General features: G+C 43.1%; 2 protein-coding genes across 2 annotated transcripts in view; one reads left to right on the plus strand and one right to left on the minus strand.

Moving 5' to 3' along the window:
• The window catches only part of FLT3 (fms related receptor tyrosine kinase 3), a 44,162-nt gene extending 43,026 nt beyond the window's left edge, over positions 1-1,136 (minus strand). The window contains exon 1 of the mRNA XM_050909306.1: positions 1,103-1,136. The gene's annotated coding sequence lies outside the window, so the exon portion shown is untranslated. The remainder of the gene's footprint in view (positions 1-1,102) is intronic.
• Positions 1,137-8,773: 7,637 nt separating this feature from the next.
• Positions 8,774-25,068, plus strand: part of PAN3 (poly(A) specific ribonuclease subunit PAN3) — an 83,449-nt gene continuing 67,154 nt past the window's right edge. The window contains 4 exon segments of the mRNA XM_050894916.1: positions 8,774-9,179; positions 9,182-9,208; positions 14,961-15,101; positions 22,128-22,249. Coding sequence (XP_050750873.1) covers positions 8,774-9,179; positions 9,182-9,208; positions 14,961-15,101; positions 22,128-22,249 — 696 coding nt within the window.

Genomic DNA, 25,068 nt, shown 5'->3' on the forward strand with positions numbered 1-25,068 from the left:
CTTAGATGCACTGACATCTATCCTTCGCAGGGGCCTTTGGGCACCATCACATCCCAGATGCTAATCATTTTTATTTACTTTGTTACGCAGTCTGCAAGATTAGCAAAGGTCAGTCAAGAAGAAAACACAGAAATCCCTCTTTGACAGGGTTTGCTTAGTAGTAGTATCAGCAGTCATGCAAAGCAGGAGATCATAAAATACTCATTTTCATTTTTACTCCACCTTCTCTTCAAATAGCTCACATAGACTTTCTACCACAAATGAATAATATCTAACAATTGCTCTTTGAAGTAAATATTATTATCACTGTATATGGAGCTGAAAATGGACTGCAGATTGTTAAATAACTTTCCCAGGCATGCATCAGAACTGCGTCAATCAGAAAAAACCCCACTCTCTTTTTGTTTCAGTCCTGGATTTTGAATCAGCAAGATCATGTTTGATACGAGCAAGCCATTTATTTTAGAGCTAGAGAAAAATAGTTTCAGGCATTTGAGATGGAAGCAAATGTTATTTCCTTTTCTCTTAACAGTTAAATGTTGAGATGATTTTCAGTAGAGGAAATCAAGCTTTAAAATCCAAAACTCTTCACTGTAACAAAACAAAGACACTTTCTAGATATTAATATCATGCCTTCTTCTATTTAGATCATTGAACAACAACAACAAAACCTGGTAAGATACAGATGCATCGTTATATTTCACTCTACCAAGGTATCTAGTTCACAGATTATTTACCTGGGAAATTGTAGATAGATTGTTTAAAGTGATCAGGTCAAGCTAGCATTAACACCAGGAAACGCATTTACATCAGTAAAAAGAAAACAAAAAATCAGTATATTTAAATACTTTTTGCCTTGAGCATGAAATGTATCGGGTGCAGTGAGAGCAAAAGCCAGGCTGGGGTGGGAAAGACGAGGGTGATGGGAGGGAGAAGAGCACCCTAGAAGAGAGAAGAAAGGTGGGACAGAAAATAAAAGATGTGAGAGAAAATGAATGGGTAAGAAGTCAAAGGAGAAAGGAAGGAAAGATGCGAAGGGATGCAGTGAGAGACCGGGAAATGGAGAGGAAAGGGTCCGAGGAGCGGCACAAGGAGACCTTACCTGCTAGCTGAAACGTGTTTCCAGCGGGGCGGCCGCGGGGCCAGCCTGCTGCCATGGCTGGCGATGCCCTGCAGTCCCCCGGCCCCAGTGAGTGAAACCGAGCCGTGCAGGTGGTTGCCTTAAGGGTGCACGTCACTGCCCACAGTGAAACCACTTCTTCAAAAGCGAGGGCCCGAGACCTGAGCCTGAAGGAAACGGCTGTGGGACGGGGAGAAGAGGGCCTCTCTGGGGGTCGGGGAGCGTCTTCCTTCTGGCGGAGGATGCCTCCGCCAAGCCGAGCAGCTGCCTCCGCTCTGGCTGCTCAGTCCTCGCCTGGTTCTTCAGCCCTTCGCTCACACTTCTACAAAAACATATTTTCTCGGGTAAATTCAGCACAGCTGACTTTTTGCTGTCTCACGTCAATTCTTATTTTTGAAGCAGTTATAGTTTCTGCTTTCATGCACTGGCAGTCTGCATAATTTCTCTGAGTATCGATGAGGGGAAGAGCAAGCGGCGCTGCCAAGCTAAAGAGCTCAAAAAAAAATCCAAATGAAGTTTGTGCGACGCCATGGGAATACCCTGCCACATCTGTCATCGCAGGCTGAGGGAGGTTTCCCGCGCTGGGTGAGCGCTTGGTCTGCTGGTGACAGAGGACTGGCTGCGGTCACCTCTGAAAACCCAGGGGGCTGCCACCCGGATGGGGAGTGGGTTTGCAGCGCGGGGCTGTGTTTGCTCGAGGGGGAAGAGGGAACTAGCACTGTCCGCAGGAAGGTTCAAACCGAGCTACAGCTGCTCTGAAGTCGTTTCGCAGATGACTTATCTAGGGGATAAAAATAAAGGCCTCCAGGCTCACCCTCAGACGCGAGCCTCTAGGGACATGGTCCATCTGCCCTCAGCCTGTCCCCACTCGCCACCTCCCTCGGAAAGTAGCACTCCAGGACCTGCCTCCTCATTGCCTCCCAGTTGCTGGTGTGTAAAGGGTTGAACTAGCCGGCCTGTGGCTGAAGTTGCTTGCCCCAGCAAGGCCCCCTGGTTCGTACCAGGACAGGACACCGCAGAGGGGCAGGCACATCTCTCCAGCTTCCACAGCTGTGCGTTGCAGCCCCCGGACAGAAAGTGGATCCAGTTCTAAGGGATAAGCTGGATCATATCCCCCAGGATCGCCGAGGATATGCTGGGGGATTTTTATTATTCATTCAGCTGTTATATTTTTACGTGCTAGGGACTAAGCATCCATTCTGCAATTGTACAGAATCTGGATAAAAAGAATCCCTAAGCAAATAAATTCAATGTCAGTAAGGTGTTCTCAGAAACCTGCCAGAGATGATATCTAGATTTTTTTATTTTTTATTGATACCTGGTAAATAGCTTCTTTTACATTAGGGATGATTAAATAAAAATGCAGATGGACCAGAATTAGACAGACATATCATAGGTAAAAGAAGCCACAGAAAATGTCCCAAAGGTAATTGCAGGGGCAATGGGGGAAATGGCATTGAGGCCAGCATCGTTAGCGAAGATGAGCACATGACCTCTCACAAAATTGCCTTAGAAATACAGACTGAGGCAATAGCATTGTACTCTGGTGCTGAAGACAAGTTTGTATGTGATGCAGTGCAAAGGAAGGAACTGAAATGATATGAAAACTGGGGAGGTACATATTTGCAAGGATGCAAAAAACGGGAAAGGAAGTGTAGAATTCCACAGGCTTTAGAGAAATCATTGCAAACAGGGAAATGCCATGCTGGCAACAAGCTTTCCTGGCTGGCAGGTTGCCTTTTTTTTCCACAGCCCTCACTGGTACAACAGTCCCAGCATGGGTGAAGTTGGAAGACACCTCTGGAGATCGCCTAGTCCAGCCCCGTGCTCAAAGCACGATCAGCTAGCACAGGTTGCCCCAGACCACATCCAGTAGGGTTTTAAATATCTCCAAGGATGGAGACTCCACAACTTCTCCAGGCAATCTATTCAGCGCTCAACCACCCTCACAGTAAAAAAGTGTTTCCTGATGTTCAGAGGGAACCTACCGTGTTTCAGTTTGTGCCCATTGCCTCTGGTCCTGTCACTGGGTACCACAGAAAGGAGTCTGGCTCCCCCATCAGATATTTATACACATTGATAAGATCCCCCCCAAGCCTTCTCTTCTCCAGGCTGAACAGTCCCAGCCCTTTCACCCCCTCCTCGTACGTCAGATATCCCAATCCCTTGTCATCTTCATGGCTCTTCGCTGGACTCAATCCAGTAAGTCCATGTCTGTCTTGTACTTTCTTGTATCCCTTTCAACACCACACCTACATACAAGTTTTCACCTCAGACATCAGAGTGCAGACAGTTTGTGCTTCTGTTCTGGAAATCTACCCCAGTCACTTACTGCTCGTGGGCAGTCGGGTGGCATGGCAATGACCTGTCCAAACACTTACATATATACTAAATCAGTGGATGCCTGTCCTTTGAGTCCTTTGATTTAAAATTGGCAAGTGAGCAAAGTGCTTTGTTTTCTGTTCCACCTGATGCATTCAGCACTGGAAGCTGCTGGCATTCCATTGAATTTGCTTTTTTGTGGTTCAGACAAGGAGAAACTAACATTAACTTTCTTAATCATGAGAATCTGTCGCTGGTGATTCAGCTGATCTGGTATCAGAAGTCTTAATGTACATGTCACGTTTTCAGCTTAAAAGCTTCTGTGAAAGATGCCATCAGCTAGGACAGTTCATATCTACTGGATGAAGCCAAAATAAATTTATGAAATCTGGCATATTAACTTATCCCTAAAGATGCTGGACTAGGGGTGGAAGGGGTTCAACAAATATGTCATACACATGTATGTGACAGTAAAGCATTCTTCTGAGTGAGTAGGGTTTTTTTCCGCCATGGGAGAGTGGTTTCTGTTACCAAATCTTTTATTCAAGTTATGTCACATCATGGTTGGCCTTCACTGCAAGAGTTAGATAAAGCCAGTTCCAGCGGGAGTAGCCACATGGTAAGAAACTCTCTAGCTAAACCATATGACTGGATTACCAGCACAGTGAAACTAGACTTACATTTTAGTGCTTATACTAATATGAACTAGCTTAGGGCTAGACCTCCTCCCCATACATTATTAACATAGGGGTTAGCATACATTATTAACGTAGGTGTTAGCAGGAGCACTTCAGGGTCAACTCCTGACTTGCTACTTGATTTGAATTCAAAACTTCACTGAGTCGGAGTGAATTTCTTTTTGCATGTGAATGGGAGTCTGGTTAGGAGAAACATTTGGTTTCTTCCAGATACTGTTAGTAAAGACAACCACCTAGTTAGGGACCCACAGCAGGTTGGTCCATTCAATCCAATATCCTGACTGCCATATTAATCATTCTCAAACACTTCAAAGGAAGATTAAAAAAACCCAACTATTTTGTGGAATAGTCTCCTCAAGAGTGGCAATTTCCCTTAGACTTCAGTCAACGGTGTATATCCTGAACTATCAGGCTTTATTACTCTTTGTTCAAAAAATAAATGAACAAATGCTAAATTCTTGTCTAATATGACTGTGGACTCTGATTGTGCTTATATTTTTGTAAATCTTGCTAATTTTTTTTCTTAATGATGTACTATAATGATAGACTTTAAATTCAGACTATGTGAAAACTTTTTTTAGAAGTATTTCCTTTGATCTGTTTCAATAACATTAAGCAAGGCCAGTTTTGTAGGTAGAGATAATCTCTCTTAATAGGCCAACTAGTACTGTTGAAAAAAACAGTGTTCAGGCATTACTTTTTCCAACTACTTGGTTGGTTTAACAAGAATCCTACCTACAGAACTTGTCCTGCCTATGCCTTAAAAAAGTCACAGCTACAATAACTCTATCCATCAAAAAGTATTGTTATTTATTCACATTATCTGATGCCAGCCTGCACTTCAGGATCTGTTTCCACATGATTTACTAAACATGTTAATTTTGGGTCGACACAAAGAGAAACTGTCACTCTCAATAACAGACATGGCTTTCTCAACACTGGTTTGAATGTTAGGGGAGAGCTATTTGGCACTTGTGACCTGATTTGGCTGGAGAAAAGAACTCTTGGCAGGGCTTTCCTTCTCAAGGATTTCCTCCCCGCCACCCTCCCCCTTATTTTTCATCTCATAATGTTTGGTTCTGCCTTTCTGTCAGAGCTCATAAAAACTCTGTCACTTGGCTATGGCTGCATGCATGCATACAGGAGTATTTCCCCATTTCCAGGTCGAAAAGCACACCACAGTTATGACAACTACAAAGTGGGACAAGACCCAGGGGTATCTATCTGTTTCTCCTTCGCCTTGCTCCCTGGATCTCATGCAAAGTAAATCTGGGTATGTGCCCAGGAGAGGAACGGCAGCACTCTCCATATAGGTGCCAGCTTCAATTAACAGGGGACCTAGTTTTGTGAAAAAAATGATAACATCATCAATCACTACTCCGTAGGAATGCCCAGTAAATCTCCATGCACTGCACGAGGCAGCGGAGCAAGTTCAAGCAGATAGCGAATGGCCAGCAGGACTCCTCAGCAGAAACCAGCAGGAACAGGCAATAAAAATAAAAAATAAAAATAAAATTCTGGAGAGAAACACATGGTTATGATTAATGAGAAAGTGTCACGCTCCCATATGGACACTCAGTAGCTGCAGGTCAGCCTTCAGGCCAATTCCTTCTATATAGCTAACAGAACTGAAGAGACAGGAGAGGTGAGAGTTTGCCAGAGCCACAAAAAGAAGCTCATGCCATCTTGAGCCTCTTCCCACTATTGGCTCTGCTCTGCTGGCCAAGAGAACGTAGAAAAGACAAGGGACACTTCCAAGCTGTTTTGATGCTCAGTGGCTCAGGTACAGCACTTACACTGACTTTGGTGACAGAGAACCCAAACACCCTTGGCGCTGTACTGCACACCTCATCGCTATCTGGGCACTCCAGCTGGCAGGATCACACGCTACTGCGCAGTCCGCTATCTCAGCAGTTCCCGCATCCAGTGGGAATGTTTTCAACCCGAGCTACAGCATGCAGACAGAAAAAATGTGGGTCGTGTATACACAAGCCCATTTGTGTCCTTGTTCCTAACCTCACTGTGTAATATTAGACATATGCATGGATCAGCAAAAGAGCTGTGGGAAAAGCAGATTCACAAGGTTGAAAACACAGGTTAGAATACACTTCAGCGATGGGAGTGGCTATGCAATTGAAGTCTTTGCTCAGAAGAATTCATTTCATGTTCAACCAGTTTACCCAGAAAAGCTATTACTCTATGTGTATCATGAAATCTCTTGTAAGATAACTTGATACCATTTAAGTCCACAGTACTCAAGCTCTGCATAAAAGATCCACAGAGCTTGGGAAAGCTCTGGGTGAAAGCTGAGATTTTTCTTCTCCCTTTATTAACATCTTTCTGCAGCCCCTTCCAACCTCCTCACATGCACGTATAACTTGTCCAGTCAGTCTGACCTTTCTGGAGGGAAGGGACGTTTTTCCAGAGGACATCATACCTGGAATAAGGGGCGATAAATAGACTGCTGATAACCGGACTTCAGCGGAAGGTGATATTGGGTTCCTCTCTTCCCCCACACCTGGTGTTACCTCAACACATCGTCTACCTCCCATTCTCCTCTATGAACCTGTGCACCCCACATGCCCCATCTGCCTGAGACCTCTGCCCTGTGCTGGCATCTTCCCAGGGCACGGATGAGCAGGATAAAGGGAGAGAAAACAACGCATTCCCAAGCTCTCCCTCTCCCCACTGCAGCAGCTGAGGGAAGTGTCACCTATGGACACCCGTGTGTAGCTGCAACAGCTCACAGTGCAAGGCAGCCCTTGGTTTCACTCCTCAGAGGCGTAACACTAATGCCAGGGGGCTGAGTGATACACAACTAAGTAGCACTGTGAGCACCTCAGCTAAAGCAGCTGGAACCGCCTCTGATCTGTGTACTAAAGCAAACCAATTTTGGTTGTCTGAGAAGCCGCAAGCTGGGACTGAAACCTTTCCCATGGATGAGGCGTTAATGAGGACTTTCTTCCCTTTGGAATCTGCTGCAGTTTGTCTGAGCTCCTACACAGAGATTTTAATGGAGAAACCAACAGGGTCCTTCCACCCTTTTGCCTACTTTTCTAAACTTGCAGGAACACAGAAACTGTGAGCTCCTTGCCATATAGTTGAAAGGAAGCAAAAGGCTGAAAATTGTTGGGGAAAGACAGAGAGATGATACCCTCATCTTGTTTTCTTGGGATACCAGGCTAGAACTGGAGCCCTGACTCTTGTAGCCTTGCCCTTCTCTAGTTTTCTGTCCAACCTTTTTTGCAGAGCAACCACTTTTTTTTTCCTCAGCTGGTTCATAAGCTTGGAGAAGCCACGCTTCTGACTGTAAAAATGGTGATCTTGAGGTTTCAGCTTAAGGCACGCTTACTCCTTGAAGTCTTTAAAGACTTTATCTGAGGAAGAAAGACTTTGATTTGTTCCAATGTGACATTTAAAAGCTCACTCATTAGTTTTTTAGATTTCTTTTTCACAAACTGTCAAAGCATCTTGGAGGCAGGCCCCGATTTTCTTATGATAGACAAAAAGTAATCTTAATCCTACAGTAAATGTTTTTCTTAACAAAATAATGTCAAGTGCACTTTAACATGAAAGTTTTTCCACTATATATACATTATTTCAGCGATTGCACAAGCTATGCCAACAATTTGATTGAGGAAAAATTAAAAAAATAGATCTTGAGTAGCTTTGCAAGTGAGTCACTGAAAATTCACCTCACAAAATTCTCCATGCTCGGGGGAAAAGACTTCAAACATCCCCTTAAAAGCAGCCAGCCCTCCGATTCGACTCCTGGAGAGGGAGAATCCCTCAGGCTGCATTCCCTTTATGCCAGCAGGCAGGGAAAAGCGAACGGGCTGCCGTGTGTTTTTCAGCAGGAAAGAGGTACATGACTTTTCGGGGGGAAATCGGTTGAGACCCTCCTGGGAGCGCCGGTACTTCGACCTGCACCCCGCGAGGGGGAAAAAGGCAAGAGAAGCAGCCTGACAGCCAGCACGGGAGCCAAGCGGCCCGGGGCCGGGGCTCTGCCTTGTCCCGGCCCGATGGCACGACCGGGAGGCAGGGGGGCACCGGCACCTGCCGCTCGCCCCTCTGACACGGGCGTTAACGCCTGCAGACCGCGGTTCGTCGAAGGGCTGGCTGCCGCCGCGCGGGACGGTTAACGCCCGCCCGCGCGAACCCAGCCAAGCTGGCTGGACAGCCGGCTCGCTCCGCGCCGGCCCCCTTCGCCCCGCCGGACACCGCGCTCGGCCGTCTGAGGCTCCGCGGCTCCCGCCTGCCCCTCCGACGGCTCCCACCCGCGGCAGCCAGCACCCCCTCCTCGGCCCCGGCCCCGGGCTCTGCCTGGCTCGGCCCGGCCCGGCGGCTGGCGGCGCTACCCAGCATGCCCCGCGCCGGCGCAGGCGCGCCCGTGCGGCAGCTCAGGAAGAGGAAAATGGCATAAACAACCCCCAGCGCCGGGACCACTGAGGAGGCGCCGCCGCCCCCGCCGCGGGCCGCGCGGCCCCTTTAAGAGGCGCGGAGTCGCCCCCTCCTCCCCCTTCCGGAGCCGGAGCCCGGGGTGACGGCGGTTCCCGCGCCCCTTCCCCCTCCCCGCCCCCTCCCTCCCGCCCTCCTTCCCCATGGTGCCGACCCCGGCGGCGGGGCGGTTGCCATGAACAGCAGCGGCCTGCCCTCCTCGTCGCCGTCGCCGGTGGTGGGGCCGCCGGCGGCGGGGGTCGGCGTGGCGGGGCCGGCGGCCGGCGGGGCGGGGGCCGGCTGTGGCGGCGGCGGCGCCGTGAAGCTGAAGTTCTGCCGTTACTACGCCAAGGACAAGACCTGCTTCTACGGCGAGGAGTGCCAGTTCCTGCATGAGGAGCCCGGCACCGCCCCCGCCGGCCCGGGGCCCGCCGCCCCCCTCGGCGGGCTCCCGCTCGGCATCCCCCCGGCTGCCGCCGCCGCCGGGCCTGGCTACCCGCCGCACGGGGCCAGCTCGGGCCCGGCGGCGGCGGCGGCGGTGGTGGGGCCTAAGAAAGCCGAGCTGGGGGCGGGAGGCGGAGGCGGCGGCGGAGGCGGCGGCGGCGGGGGCTGGATGGCCCGCGGCTGGCGAGTGAGTGCGGCGGGGCGGCCCGGGGGTGGGGTAGGGCGGGGGCGCTGCCGGGAGAGGGGCGGCGGGGGGCGGGCGGCGCGTTGTTCCTGCTCCCCGACACGCTGTGGTGCTACCGGAAACAAATAACAACAACCATGGTGGCGGCGGGGGTCCCCGGAGGCCTCCCCGGCCCGCTGCCTTGCCCCCGGGTTCGGCCGGTGCTGGACGCCGTGGTGGTCCCAGGCGAGCGGGACGGGGACCGTGCCGGCCGCCCTGAGGCACGTAGAGGGGATCCGGCCGGTCCTGATGGGAAGGAGCGGGCAGGTGTGTGTGGGAAGGGGCTCCCCCCGGCTGGCTTTGGGGGGTACCCGGGCAGCTGCCCGTCGGTCACTTCAGCGCTAGGCTCGGTGCAGGTTCACTGGACCTCCCTGCCCGAAGTCAGGCTGGGAGGAGGGTGGTAGCAGGGAGGCAGCGTTTTCTGGAGTAGTACCCTTGGATGGGCTCCTCCAAACAACCTATGCTGAGTTTCAGCTCTTGAAAGTTTTAAATGTTCCAGCTGAAATATTACATTAAAAAATAGAAAATAACTTTATAAATAAGTATCTATATCTACATTATCTGTTACTGTGAGCAGAAATTGCTTCTAAATTTTTTTTCCAAGGCTTCTTCAGCCTTCATACGCAGCCCCTTCTCAAATGGTGAGAGTTCAGATTGCTTGTATGCCATGCAGAACGGCATTGCTGTTACTGGTCGGTTACGCATCTTCCTAATGTGCAGTCCAATAGTTAGATGCTGTTTGCAGCAAACTGATTTTTAATAACCATTCTGTTTGTAAGTAAAGCAGCACTTGGCAGCTAGGAAAAGATGCTCCTTCAGAAAAGTCGTGCCCCTTTAAATGAGTGTATTAAGCTTGGTTGCATTATTGGTTTCTGTCATAAACCTGGCATTTGTTTACATTAAATGACTTTTAACTGCTAAATGGTCACAACTATATTTTTTCTGAAATTAAGATGCAACCATGCTGAACATCCTGTGTATAGCTTTTTAGTGCTTGATATGTGTTTCAGGAACCTGCAACTGCTATTTTGCCAGGTGTGGTGAGCTTGTGCCACTGAGCAGTATTATCTCTGTAGTTGATAGCTTGTCAGTGTCTTACATTAACACAGCACTGTCATGTCTATCCTTCCAGGAGGAGCCTATAATATAAAATTGCTTAATGCTTTCTATTAAAAGACACTATTTTCAGACTTTGATCATTTTGTCAAACTTCAGTTGTTCAAGCTGAAGTTTTTCTTGTGTTTCCTTTTTTTTTTGTACAGGTAGAAATATCTTGGAGAGATTCAGCAGTGATAAGTCGATCTTTGTTCATTTTTCTTTTGGACAGAATTAGACATGAAATACACTTTTTCCCTATGCAAAAGGAAATCACTAGAATCTATTAAACTAGGGGATTCAGGCTTGGGGAGAGGGTGCATAATTTAACTTGAGGGTAAAAGCTCCTACGTGAAGGCTGTTCTTGTAAGAAAGAGTTCCAAAATTTGCCCAAACTCTAAATCTAAGAAAAAACCCTCAGAATTTGTATGTGCTTAGAGGTTGATACTGCTGAGCAGTTAAATTATTTGAAAAACTTGCTTCTGTTGAACATGTCAGAGGTTTAAAACTACGTGGAGCTCTCTGCAGTTGCACCCATTGTGAGGAGTGAGGGCACCAAGAATGGACAAACCCACTCTGGTGTTATCAGCGATTACCTACTGGGAAAGCTACCTCACTTGAAGTTACAGGAGTCAAAAGCTTGGACTGGTAGCAGAAGATCTTACAGAAAGGAGACTAACTAGGAAAAAAGAGTAAGGAAAGGAAGGAGAGAGAAATTAAAGTTGAAGAGCCAGGGAGTGGGCCCAGTCTTACTTCTAAGCTTCTTTGCTTCAGTATACATTTGTGAAACAAATAAGGAAAATAGTTGTTCAAAATCTGGAGTTCATCTGTATAGGTACTGACAAGCTAATATCTAAAATCCTTATCTTACTGATGACCCGTGGTGTTAACAGTATGATTTCCAAATGGATGGAATGAAAGTTTTATTTCTATGGATGTAGGAAGTAATACAAAAAGTCATATTAAATAATAAAGTTCTGAGGTTAAGAACACGAAATTGCAAATTGCCAAAAGTCACCTGCCTGTATAGTCTCACCGACTGTCTTCCCTAACTCAAAAGTATTTGGTAATCTTCAGTTATGTGGCTGTGGATGCCACCTTCTCTTCTTCCTTCCTCACTGGACCCCAGCCTCATTCAGTGCACAGAGCAGATAATGCTCATTGACTAATTAACTGTGTAGTCCTATTTATTGTTAAAAGTGGGTCAATGCCTCATTCTAACATGCGTGTTACTCTAATCCTGCTTTGAGTACAGGATTATTAATTTACTTATAGGTTTTTCTGTGGTAATCACAAAGGCTTCCCAAATACAGACTTATTTTCACAACATAGGTGATAGGAACATTGAGTGACAAGAAGATGAACAGTGAAAATACAAGAAATACTCCAGGGCAGAAGTATTTCTATATGAGGGTATGAAGCAGAGTGAGCAGGTGACATCCTCAGAGCTAAACAGGAGAAGTTTCTTGCACGACGTGGGGTTAAGCTGTTCTGTGCCATAGATGTTTTGGATACTAACATCTGACAGGGATTCCAAAAGTGATCGATATTCTTGGAAGAAAACGCTGCTTGAGGTTATTAAATGTGGAAAAAATAATCTCTGAATCAGACTCATCTTCCCCTACATATGGCTGGGAGCCTGCTGGGACATCCTGCTTTATCCTTGCCTCACACTTATGCTTTTGTCCACATATCCGCTGCCGTCCAGTGTCAGAGATGAGGTAGTGGGCTAAATGTGGCTTTGGCCTGACTGTGTGGCTTTTTATGTTCTTGGGACATGAGACTGACCATGCTAATGAGCTCTGCCTGCTCCCAGAAGATAGCACTGCTGCCCCCCACCCCCAAACTACTTGACATTTGGAGCACATGTGTTCAAAGCACCTTTCCTACCTCTTCCCCCAGAGCTGTGAGTGCTCAGCCTTCTGTGTGGTTCACTTTCCATTCTTAAGGTGGCAAGCTGACTCTACAAATTAGGAAACATAGTTGATATTACCTGTCTAAAGTTTGATTTAAAAAAAAAAATCCTTTTCACATAGGACTGCTGTGACAAAAAAAGGGGGAAGAAAAAAAATAGAAAAAAGTTCCCTCTGGATTTGTTAGCTGCCAAAATCTGCACATGGTACTTTTCTAATAGATGTATGTCCCACTTGTCAGCCCAGTGAGCAGCAGTGGCAGCAGTACTGAATCTGAGAAAGCTGTAGAAGGAGCAGAGGTGGGGAAATGACTGTTGCTTGACATTTAGGGGAAAAAGATAGGATTGATTAGTAGGGTTTTAAGGAACAGCCCAGGGAAGGATGGGTAGGGGGCATAATAGCATGAAAAATTTCTCATGTTGTATCTGCTCTCTGTTCTCTCTGGCACTTCCCAACTTCTGTAAGAAGCAAACCGGCAGCCTGCTTTGCCGCATGCTGCTGGCTCATTCCTCGGGCACTGTCCCTTCTTGATGCTGCGTGAGGGAGGGTCTAGAGAAAAATGTCATTATGGTATTAAAATGTATCATGTCTATACATAAGTTGGACAAGTTAAAGTTGCACAGGCAACTGCAATTGTATTTGTTAGCTTTCAGATAGTTTAACAGATGTAATATTCTTTTGCATGTAGACCTCATACTATGTATCAATAGATGGGAGCTGAGGTGTGGGTCTAAACATATGCTAACTTCCACCCTGCTTTTTGCCATGAAGTACATGATACATAGCGCTCACTCTTTCATCTTGTCTTTGATTCCTGTAAATACGACCAAAACACAGAGGCGCTGAGCTGGGAGCTCCAGGTGCTCTGCGGACCCAGCAGCGGCAGCAGCAGCGTCAGTGGGTGGGTGCTGCTGTCTGCGGAGCTGCCGGCGGAGGAGCTGGCCACGGCAGCAGTGCTGCTGCCGCCCGAGATCCCCATGCCAGAGGTTAGCTCACCCTCTCCTCGTGAGACACTTTCATCTGACTCTCTACCAGAAAGCCTTTCGCAAAGTCCTCCTAGGAAATCTGTAGTCGAAATGCAGGCCTGTGTTTCTGTGAGGTGCCCACGATACTTCCCTGAGCAGCCTTGCTCTGTGTTTCTCCATGGCTGCTGAGAAAGCCTGTCTGTGAATAGACTGTGTTGCCAGCCTGTGAGAAGGTGCAAAGGGGCATCAAGGCTTGGGTTGCATAGGGTTAGCCTAATAAAAGCATTATGGCTGTTTTCGCGGCCCACCACCCGCATGTTACACGGCCGGTTGTAGCAGTAGTGGATGGTGGCCACCACTGTAGCAACTGTGTATGCAGTCGCTTGGTGGTTAGCTTAGTGAGCATTGCAGCTTAGGTTTTGTGAAATCCATAAATGCGCTAGGCTTGGAGTGGAAAGACCTATACATTTGTATATTTTCTGCTTTTTAAAAGGTGTTTAAGTCTTTACCAGTCCATTCCTTTTTAAACAAAATGAAGCAGTGAATATAGAAAAAATGGAAAGATAAGCTATTCAGCAAAACAGATACTGAAGGTAATCTGTTGGCTTACACTTCTTAATGCAATGAAACAATGGTCAGGATTATTCTAAATATGGATTTTTCTTATCTTTGGTGGCATTTCAGTATGTACAGCTTGAAGTATTTAGAAACAGTTATCTCAAACTTTTAAATATAAGTATAGTTGTGGTATGTCACATACTGGTCACTTTTCCCTGGGTTTGTTTCTTCTTCACTTATATACAGAAAACAGATATTATACTACAAGTGTATGGTTGAGAATTCTTTTTCCAAACCTGTTTGTACTTTTTGCAAGTGATGCTGTATTAGTTGTTGTATGCCTCAGTTTTCTTTTTAGAGAGATACTTCCCCTTTTAATTTTCTTGATGCCTTTTCCAGGAGTTGGTAGATGATACAATTTTCATCTTGTTTTGCTCTGAATATTTTTAAGAATGGGGAGACAATTCTGAGAATTGAAGAGACATTTGGGACGTTTGGAGACGGTTAGAGACAATTGAGAATTGAAGACTAAAACCAATAACCAGTTAGAGATGCATGGGAGAAAATGAAAATGACTGATTTCACGTAATCACTTTTCGTCTCATATGTCAACTCCAGAAATCAGGAAATTATAGACATGGATTCTCTTTTCGCTTTTACGTGTTTCATGTGGAAATGAAATGGGGAGGAAAAGTATTGGGGGGAGCTAAGGAAAAAGAAAGGAGGGAAGGAAAAATTTCTCAATCTGCAAAGTTGTATGGGATTTTGAGGGGCAGTTTTAGCATATGAAACTTTAAAAAAATACACTATTATTTGGCTTTGAAACTGATTGTATCTGTTTATATACTTTGTGGGTTTTCCTAATTGTATGGGAAATCATTCAAAGTCCAAATATTCCACAGGAATTACAGATACCTGAGGAGTACTGGTAATTATTTGTTTCTGGTAGTACCCACCCTGTGCTGGGTATTGAAGAATGTAAAGAAAGCACTATTACTGTTGTAATTGTTTTTCTGCTTCAAAGGCAAAGATGAAAAGGAGTGTGTGTGGGGGATAGTTACGTTATGTGAGCAAACTCTATATGCTATATCTTAATAATTTAAAGTTTTGATAATGTTTTTTAAGATACAGAGCATCCCCATTTAGTTTCTATCTAGCAGGTATTAGATAACTGATTTTTTGTAGGTATCACTGTAGGAGTGGGCCTTCAGGAAGGATTTGAATGCCCAGAAAATAGTGACCTTGGGGACCAGCTCAGAAAGAGTTCCATGTGTAAGGAACCACCTAGAAGCAAATTTAGACTGCTGCGGGAAAAGTGGACAAATGGTAAGTGAGGGTGGGGTGATAAACACAGGCAGAAGCACTTCTTTAGAACCTCAAAAGCAGGAAAAACAATCTTGGTCGTGAGGCAGCTGATGAAAAGGGGGTCAGTGGAGGGATTTAGATAGTAAGCTGATGTGGCTCATGTTTTCCTGATCTGTTGCTTTCTAGTAAAGATGTAATGCATTACACTGCCAGAAAAATGGTGTGGGTCAATCACTGTGTATTGGAGATGAGTTGGAATAGATCATGCTCTATGTGTGTGCGCGCGCGCATGTGTGTTCATTCCATAAGTCTTTCAGGAGTTAAAAAAGTTCCGATCATGTGATTGTTTTGTTTGATCTTCAAAGATATTTTGTGCTTAGAACTTATTTGTATTTTTTGATTTGCTTCCTAACAGCCTTTTACTCCTGACTTTTTTTTTTAATTTGAGAACAGAGATTTATAAACAAAGTACAGATATACAAAAGTGAGAGTAGAGACATGCATTGTACAAGTTGTTGTCGGGTTGGTTATGCGACGTGCAATTCCTATAGTCTGTGGGTAGACTCCCTCAACTTCAGTTGGTCTAATGCTGATGCAACTGGCAGGAAGACCTTTCTTTTATGCGTTCTCCCCCCATTGCTGTGAAAAATGTCTTAACGTTCTGTTTAGGTTATCTGCGCACGTTTCATACAACTATTTATATAAAAAAAAGTTGAGTTTTAGGTACAGGGAGGCTATTAAAAACAAAAGCTTAAACATATGTGCTTTGAAAAATTTGATGCAGTTTATTGAATAATTTGATGCAATGTATTAGGAATTGTGAAAGCTTTTGGAGAGGGTTAGCTCTGGAAGCTATGATATTAAGTAATTGCATTGCTTTGAATTGCTGTTTCTGATAACAGAGTAGTTCTGATGGCTCTTTTGAAAAAGTATCAATTTTAATTTGTATTATCACTGTGCTTTTGGACTTGGTCCATGACGAGGAGTCCTGCTGCTCTAGACTCTGTACCGAGATTTTTACAGAGCAAAAGGGTGGCACCTATCATTTTTTTTCAGTCTTTATCAGATGCTTCTATGATATGCGAGATAAATTAAAAAAAAAAACCCCAAACCCAGTCATTTAATATTATGGTAAAGATTGCTGTTTTCCTTTGCTTGCCCATGAATATCTCATCGCCTAGTGGGAGTGTTTGTAAATAAGGCAGCATTTCCCAAACTATTTTGTTTCCTGTCTGCCTTTCAGCCAACTTGGTTCGTTTGTGCTGTCTGCCCTCCAACTGCACTCTTCATCATGGCATCCTAACCCAGGCGTGTGCTTTTACTTTTGCCTCTCATGCCTGGGGGCGTAGTTCACTTTCTTTGTCTGTTGTCTCTATTTCAGTGATTCCTAGTCTGCATTTCAAAAACATTGCATTAAATGAGAGAGGCATAAAAACACCAGAGAATCCACTTTGCCTAACAAGTTGCAACAGTAGCGGCACTGTAGAGAAAGCAACACTGAGATGCACATACTAGTATGTATAGTGCTTGTGAACTGTTGCAGAGGTGTACAAGTGAGGTTAGCACCACAGGCACATGATTATTTCCTGATACAAACATGTCAGGACAAAACAAAGTAGGACAAGCATGAGCTCCTCGGACACTTCGGTGCTTCTAGGAGACTAGAAGGACACAAGTCTTAAATGACTTGCCGTAGATAGGCTTTGTATAAAAGTTTTATTGTTCTTGTCTCAATATTAGGATAGCTATCTCTGTGTGAAATTCCACTGGAGATATGGCACTGTAGTTTTTACTGCTTTGTATCTATCTGAGATAACACCTTGTCCTTTGTATGCACATGTTTGCAATGAACCTATGGTTCAGTTTACCAAGCTGTGTTGAGGTGAAAAGTGCCTGCACTGTTGCAGTGCTGGGAGTTTAAATCAAGATTACCTCTATATATAAACCTTTTTCCCAGCATAAAAGTAATTGTAGTACAGATTTTTAAGCAGTGATAATAGCAAAATGAATTATTTCAATCCATGTTTTATTACCTCACCAGAAATGTTTAAATTGTTGTTTTGAAAAATATCTCAACAAAGATCTGTTGTGATCTTAGTATAGCCCATTCATTTTTGGAGCAATATATCATATTACTGTAAAGGATCCTTTTTTTATATTAAGAACAGTTTCTGAGGTGATCAGTGCTGATACTAAGTTCATAAAAGAAGCAGTATAGGATATTACAGTATTTGTTTACTGGTTAGTAAAATGTTAGAATGAAAATATCAGAAACGCCATCTTTTCAGATAGTGCTAGTATTAGTATTCGGATAGTGTTAGTATCAGACAAGACGAGCATTAAACTAAAACCAACCAAAACCCACCGATTCTGTTGAAGCATGTGTGTTGAGTTCATCACAGTAGTACTCAAGCACTTAAGCTGTGATGAGATCCTTTGTTTCTGAAAAATGTCTTTGTGATAAGTAAGGCAAAAATAGCTATCTGTTTTTTTTCCTCTTTGGTGCCTGCATCTGACGGGAAGCCTACTTTCTGCTAAAATTCTGTGGGAGAAGAATTATATAAGAAGATATTTATTTTTAATTGCAGTTGTCACATTAAGCTGCAGTGTTACTCACCGAGCAAAAAATTACTAGATAATGTGTGTATAAAAAGTAGAAAATGTCTTTGAATTTCTCAAGATGTCTTATTTAATTTCTTTCCAGAATTGCCAGGATGTAACTTCTGGCTTTAATATTGATGGAATTTAGAAATTTCTTCATGTTTTCACGTATGTGCTTACATAACGTGTTAGCATTTTTTTCCCCACTGGATTCCTAGTTGTTCCCTTGCACATCCATCTTTTCTTCTCAGACCTGCCTAGTCAACCTTTCTACTTTTATAAGGAAGTTGTTGCTTCTCTCCAAGGAAGAGCCTGCTGAAAATGTATGCAACTTCAATGCATGGATAGTACTGTTACACAACAGAAAGGCATGTTCCTTTAACAAAAATAGCCAGTTCAAGACTTTCCTAAAATTGTCTAAACTTACTTACCTAAAGTTATAATCAATGCTTTAAAAGAGAAAAGACGTAAACCTCAGAAGAAGTTTTTTATTTGTCATTCTAATAGCGCTGTGTGCAGAGTGTTTGAAAGTGTGTGCTTGCAATTGTTACATAAGAAAGATCTGGATAGACAAATCGAGTGCAGGGTCTGATGTGAATTAGTAAACACATGAGAGTAAAAACTTTATAAGGACTAAGATCTTCTCTTTCCAGTTTAGCCTTTTATTTTTTTTTAATACCACACTGCTTGTGTGGTGAAGTGTGCCCACTTCTGAAGACCTTCTCCTGTGGATTGCTTATGATAAATCACTTTTCTTTTTTCGTGCTCTGAACTACCGTGGTCTTCCAGAAGCAAGTGAGAATTTATGATTTGCCAAATGTTTGGCAGGAGGATAAAAGCCTTCTACTTCTCATGGAGAAGGCCAGGTGCCAAATACAGTAAAACTGCCTTGGCTGTTTAGGTATTTGCTGAGCTTTCATGACTGTAACAGCTGAATGTCCCTTCTTTGAACAGAAATGGAGTACGTAGTGAACGCTCTTTTTTGGTTCTATAGGCAACGCAGGAGTTACTTTTTTTTTCTTTGTACTTATGTAAGCTGCATCTTTTCTGTTAGTCTTCATTTTTTTGCTTGTTACTATAGGGAAGTTAGTTTAAGGAAGCTAGTATTGAGTTTACTTTTGAAGGCAGTAGTTATACTTACCACTTCTAGAGTGTTCTGTTCTAAACATTAGCTACTGCCAAGAAAATGGCCCTCTGCTCCACTGAGCTTACTTCTGATGGTTTTCTTTTGATTATTCCTGCAGAATATGTTTTCTTGTGGTCTTGGTCCCTCAGCTAGAGGTGTGTTTCTGGACTGTTTGGAAGATGACAATAGAAAGCCTCATAGTTGAAAGCCATCTTGAAATTGCTATGGTACCAGTAGAATTGAGTGGTACGAAGGTGGATCGGCACCAGAGTACAGCAGTTTGTAGTAATGGCACAAGGAGGCTGATCAGTATGGCCAAACCATTGCATTTCAGTAGAGAGATGGTCTTCATACAGCTAGGTAAAAGAAAATGTTCTGGAATAGCTTTTGCTATCTGGAGTGCCCAGTTAGATATCGGTGCGCCAATAGAAAGCCTATATTGTAGCTTTGAGCAGCTTTAAGTGGTTTGGATAGGCTTGCATAGCAAATACCAGCAGTAGAAAGGCAGCAGTGTCAAAGATCAACTTTGTCATTCCCAGCAGCATCTTCAGCCTTGCTCAGTGCTGGGGTTGCTGCCCAAAGCCTGCTCCTGCTTGCAGCTTGAGCTGCCTGGCACTGAGCATGCTTCAGCCAGACTAGGAGCAGAGCACCTGGTGCTGTATTTGTGCCCTAGCAAGGCTACCTGCACCCGCTCCAGTGCTTTGTTTGGATAATGGGTGACTGCAGCTGTACCAGCTGTCTGGGTTTATTGGAGGTCAGCTATGGGGTTTCTTCACACCGAGGGGGCTCTTCACATGCCTTGCTGCTGAATATGGCAAAACTTGCAAGCTTTCACTTGCCTCTTTCCAGTTTTAAGGATTTTGTGCATTAACTGTCCAACAGAGGAGTGAAGGTATGTGGGTTCTCACGTTGACTCTAGCATAGTGAGGAGCAGTGGGAGAAGCAGAAAGAATCGGCTGTTTCTTAATTCTTCAACAGAGGCTGAAGGATTTGTAAAGCTGACGGTGTAATCTGAGGGAGTCGCTTGCTAGTTTGTTAAAAATTGGATAGAACTGGAGTTTCTGACAGAAGTATAAGATGAAATAGCAGATATACTGCTGAAATTATATAGTGTACCTTGAAATGACAGTTGTTCCTGGAAATTAAACAGTTTTTCTTTTACAGTCAAGATGTAACATAAAAACTGCAGCAGTTTTTGATAATGGCTGAAAGGCAGGCAGAGAAAGCTATATTGGAAATGCATTTTTAAAATAAATAAAAACCACAGTGTGAACCCTGAATAATTTATGGGTAAACTAGACTGAAACTGCTCCTAATTAAGCATGGATTTGCTGTCTTTTTGTTTTCTTGTATGAACGAGTCCTAGTATTTTTCATGATGCCAGAAAACGATTGTGTTAGAATGCTAACCTTCACAGTGTGAGTTAGGGACTGACCGTAACAGGTAGGATGAGACAGTAATTGACGTTACTGCAGACATCAATATTTTCCCTGATACAATAGTTCAACCATATAACACTTTTCCTAGGCTTTTGAATGTAAATTTCCCAAATGAAGGCAAAAGAGGGACAGACATTTAAAAGACAAATCCAGAAAGCTTTGTCTTTTTTAGGGCTGTAGCAAGAGGACTTCTGAAGTTTCTGTGTGGCTGCTCCTTTGAAATTATGGAGGAGGATCCTAGGGCATGGATAGTGGAGGGAGTTTTATTTTCCTATTCTCTTAGCTAACTTTTAAAACTAAAAAAAAAAAAATCATGTTGCAATTCATTACTAATTAGCATCTTTAAAGTTCCTTAGGTGTCTCCCTTAAACCTGCAGAGTATACAAATAATGTTCTAGATTTGGCAGCAATACTTTAAGAATCTTTTTTGCTTGCAAAGCTGATATGTATTGCCACTGAGGTATTCAGTTTATTTGATCTCTCTCACATATAGCTCTTCATTTGAGGTGCTGTTGGTGCTACCCCTAGTCGGCTAGTTCATACAACTCCAGTCTTAGGGAGTGCAGCTGGGCAGTGTTTCCATCTGTCTGTAGTATGGATGCTGCTAGTCATTCTCCTCTTCCAGCCCATCCTATGATTTCATCTGGCTGTGCTTCTTTTGCTGTTTCCTGTGCCTATAGCATGGAAATGGCTCACCAGGTTATGTAGTCTGTTGTGGAGGGAAAATTCCCATTCTGATGAAATTTCAGGGGTTATAATCTGCATTCCTTTAGCTCTGCCTCAAAGTTGCATTTTATTTCCTTTGAGGATTAGGATCAGGAAGTTGTTTCTGGGTGTCACCGCCTGGCTGCGAGTCCTCCCAGAAGTTCAAGTCGGATAGTTTGGTACAGGATGTTCTTCTGAGTTGGATGTGTGCCTTCCTACCTTGGAGCTACCAATTACTCATGCCTGTTAGCTTGCAGTGGCCTGGCCATACTGATTAGTGTCTTTATAATTTGCTGTGGGTGTTTTTGCGGAAGCTTAATTTGAACTGCAAACTGCAGCTTGTATACTATTGTAAACTCTTTTTTTTTTTTTTTTTGTTATCGAAGTAATACCTGCTTGAGTGGTTTGTGTTAATTATGACTGCTGCTTGTTCTTTGTAGTTTCGTAGTATTGAATTCATTTATTTGTGGTTAAAGTGCTGTACTTGTATGTCAAGGCCCTTGTTTCTAGACAGGGCATTAATTTCTTCTTACATCCTTCACGCTTGCTTTCAGTCTAAAAGATTTTTTTGGCCACATTTCATAAAATTGTTGCCACTTTATGAAGTATGAGGTAATGAAAATAGTCTTATGCTCTTAAGGAAGCTTTTAAAATGTTTGTGCTTTGTGTGACAGGACTGAGATATTTTTAAATGTACATTTTCTATGTGTTAACCTTTAAAAGAACCAGTACATCCAGCTAAAAACTCTACTCAACAGATATATTTCCAAGATGGGTATGCAAGAATATAGGTTTTCTTAAAATAAGCTTGCCTTCTAGTTTTTTAGTTGATTTATTTTCTTTCTGATATCATTACTTTCCTTGTTATTCTTGGTTCTAAAGTTCAAACTCCTCATTGTCTCTCTCAAAGCTTTTCACTTTTCTGCCTCTTTCTGCATTTGTGCTGTAACTTCACGTTGCATATGCTGTCATTTAGCAACCTCTTTCACAAAGTTTCTTTTTCATTCTGTGCACTAATATGTTTTTGGTTGTTTTGCTGAGAAGATAGGTTTGAAATACAGTATTACCAACCTTTCCTAGTCTACCCCCCTGCCAGAAAAATATGTAAGAGATATTAGCAAATAAACCCATGGTAAACTAAATTTTTTCTGAAACATTTTTCTTTTTATCTTTTAGTTCCCGGAATAGATGGCGGTGGGTTAGCTGATGCTAGTCTCACAGATTCCTACTTTAGCACCAGCTTCATTGGCGTTAATGGATTTGGAAGTCCCGCTGAAACAAAGTATCCCATGATGCAGGTAATAGCAGTGAATTGTATAGTGTTTCATTAGTTCTGGCTGGCTTTACACCAAGAAGGGAAAACTGTTAAAGAGGCAGGAAAAATGGAGCATTCTGGTATGTGTCATCTTGTAGGATAAACAGAGTATATACTCACTTAATTCTTGCAAATAGAGATGAAACAATATAATTGCTTTAAAATTAGTCTGTTTTTATTGGTACTTATCTGAGCTGTTGTGTTGGGCTTTGCCACATATATTAACTCTGTGTTCCTAGATTTCTCTTTAGGCTCATAGCTAATTTTGATAGCCTTTTACTAAATATATAAAAATTTGATTTTGAAACATTTCAAAGATCAAAAGTCACTGAAGCAAAATGTGAACTGTCAAACCTGTAAATTACTAGGCAAAAGTTTCAGAATTTGTAAACTCAGTCTCTGGTGGTGTTCAGTGATGTTGAATTCACATTTAAATCTTCTGAAATGTTTTCTTGTATTTATAGTGTTCTGTAGATGTTGGCATAGGAACTCCCATGAGGTGGAATTTATTGTGTAGGTAGTATTATGCAAAATTTACAGCAAAAGGCTGTCACATTTAAAAGCTAAATGAGTATCTATTGAATTAACACATGAAGTACTATAATAACTCCCTCAAACTGTTATGCTTTTTAAAAGCTGAAAAGAAGATGGTCTCTCCCTGTACTCAAAGGTTTAACAAACCAGTTTCTGGTAAATGAAAGAGAGCACAAGTCAAACAGTTCGCACCGAGTCCTGACAACAACTCTCTTCTTTTATATCAAGGAAACTCTCCTTATGAGCTTACTTTGATCTCAATTGTGGCTGTATTATGGATTGAAAAATAACTCAGCAAAAGGTGGGAAATAATTAGGTGTGTTCCCTTTTTACTTTTTTTTTTTTTTTTTACTGCATGTTTTCAAGAAGGCTGAATTTTCTCATTCAACAGAATTGCAAAACTATGGAAATGTTTATTACTGACAGTGATGCATGATTTAAAAAGAAAAATTTTAACCTCTGATCCCGAAGTGTACTATTGAAGCTGGAAGTTACAAATTTTGGTATCACTGAGATCATATAATTTTATCCTTTTAGCACAAAGTCATTATGTTTTGTATCCTTAAACTGTATTCTACAGCAACACTGGTGTCTTTCTAAACACAAATTTTTAATTGTAAGTGTTTCTTCTAGAAAGACAATAAGGCATGCATCTAACATGAATGCTCATAGGATTTTTAAATACTTTACTAATGCCTGTGAGATTACAGTCAAGGCATTGTGTTTCTCTTTGAGAAAAGAGAAGAAATTGTTGTGCCTCTTACCCATTGGAGGCTAAGGAAAATTACTTCTGAAGAAGGATTTCATTAGTGTTGAGAAAGTACTTACAGGCATTAAACTACAGTTTAAAAAGCATTCTTATATTGATTTTTTTTTTTCCTTTGAATCATGTAATTTAAGTTCTTGTTTGCATAGGTAAAGCTGGTAACGCTGTCTGTTTTGATTGTGTGTCAGCTTCTAAATTAAGTCCATACTGACAAAGTTTAGCCACTTGGAATGCAGTTTTCCATGTCATTCAGCCCTTTGGAGAACAAGGCGAGGGAAAAAACTTAGGGGATTTTACTTTAAATAATACTAATGCTTTATGGTTTGGAACAGAGACTAAATCTGATAGATTGGTGATTGTGTCAAGGATATACCTTTTGCTCGCTCTCTGAAAATTCGGCCAGATTTTGTCACTTGATTAAACCTTTGCAAAACTGGTTTATATAGACCCACTGGAGACTTCCTAGATGTTAGATAATTTCCCAGAGATGTAGTCTGCATTGGCATGTTACAGCTTGAGTACGTTCTTGCAGTTACAGCTCTGGCCTAATCTAGGCCTTGCCTGAACTCCGAGCAGGAATGCTGATCTGCTTTGTTTCTGTCTTTCCTTTTCTTCCACTTCAGACTGAAGCAGCATGGAAGTGGATCTGTATTTAATGAAAAAGAGAGCTGCATCTCTGTTAATTGGAGCAGAGGGGTGTATAAGGGAAATGAGACTTATGCTGTGGGCTTAGAGAAACTGAGCTGAAGATAAGTGAATGAGGAACTAGGAAAGACTGAGCAAAGGGACTGAAGCCAAGAGGAGACATTGGTGGGACACTCACAGAACGGGGACTGGAATTGCACAAGTGAAATACACAGAAATTGGGACAAAGAAACAAGTTGGCATAATGCAAAGTTGGGACAAAGTAGAGTGGAGAGAACAAACCCATGTGCCTATTTCTCTCCAGGTCCTTGAATCAAACTAAAGATACTGACAATTTAGTCTTCTGCCGTCGATGAAACATCGGAAGTCTTCTGTAAAATTTCTCATTAGCTCTCAGTTTTGCTTTTGCAGATGAAAATATCAGTTCCATCTATGAGTTACTTAGTCATCTCTGGTGGATCTGTGCAGTTCACAAATAGACGCATCGGTGATGCAATATGAGGAAACTTTTTCAGCTTGTTTTTTAAAACTGGGGAGTTGCACAAACATGCAAATAAACACACTGCTAGAAAAACACTAGTAAGATACAGTTAGATGTTAAGAAATGTTAAGTTTAGGTTGCCAGTGCAGCCTTGAGGTTATATATTGATGTATTCCTCATAACATTGTATAATTTTTTCAGTGGGAAAATTATAAGTGGGACTTATTCAGGACACAAGATGCGTGGTGCATGCATAATGAGCAGCCATTTGATAGTCGATTAAGTGTTCATCTTACGGTTCCATGCCTTTGTTCTGCATGCTGTTCACATCCTTCTCATGAAGACTGTTAGTTGGCAGTGCGCTTTCCTGTGCAGG

The sequence above is a fragment of the Gymnogyps californianus genome, chromosome 1 (assembly GCF_018139145.2).
Source record: "Gymnogyps californianus isolate 813 chromosome 1, ASM1813914v2, whole genome shotgun sequence".
NCBI classification, from domain to species: Eukaryota; Metazoa; Chordata; class Aves; order Accipitriformes; family Cathartidae; genus Gymnogyps; species Gymnogyps californianus.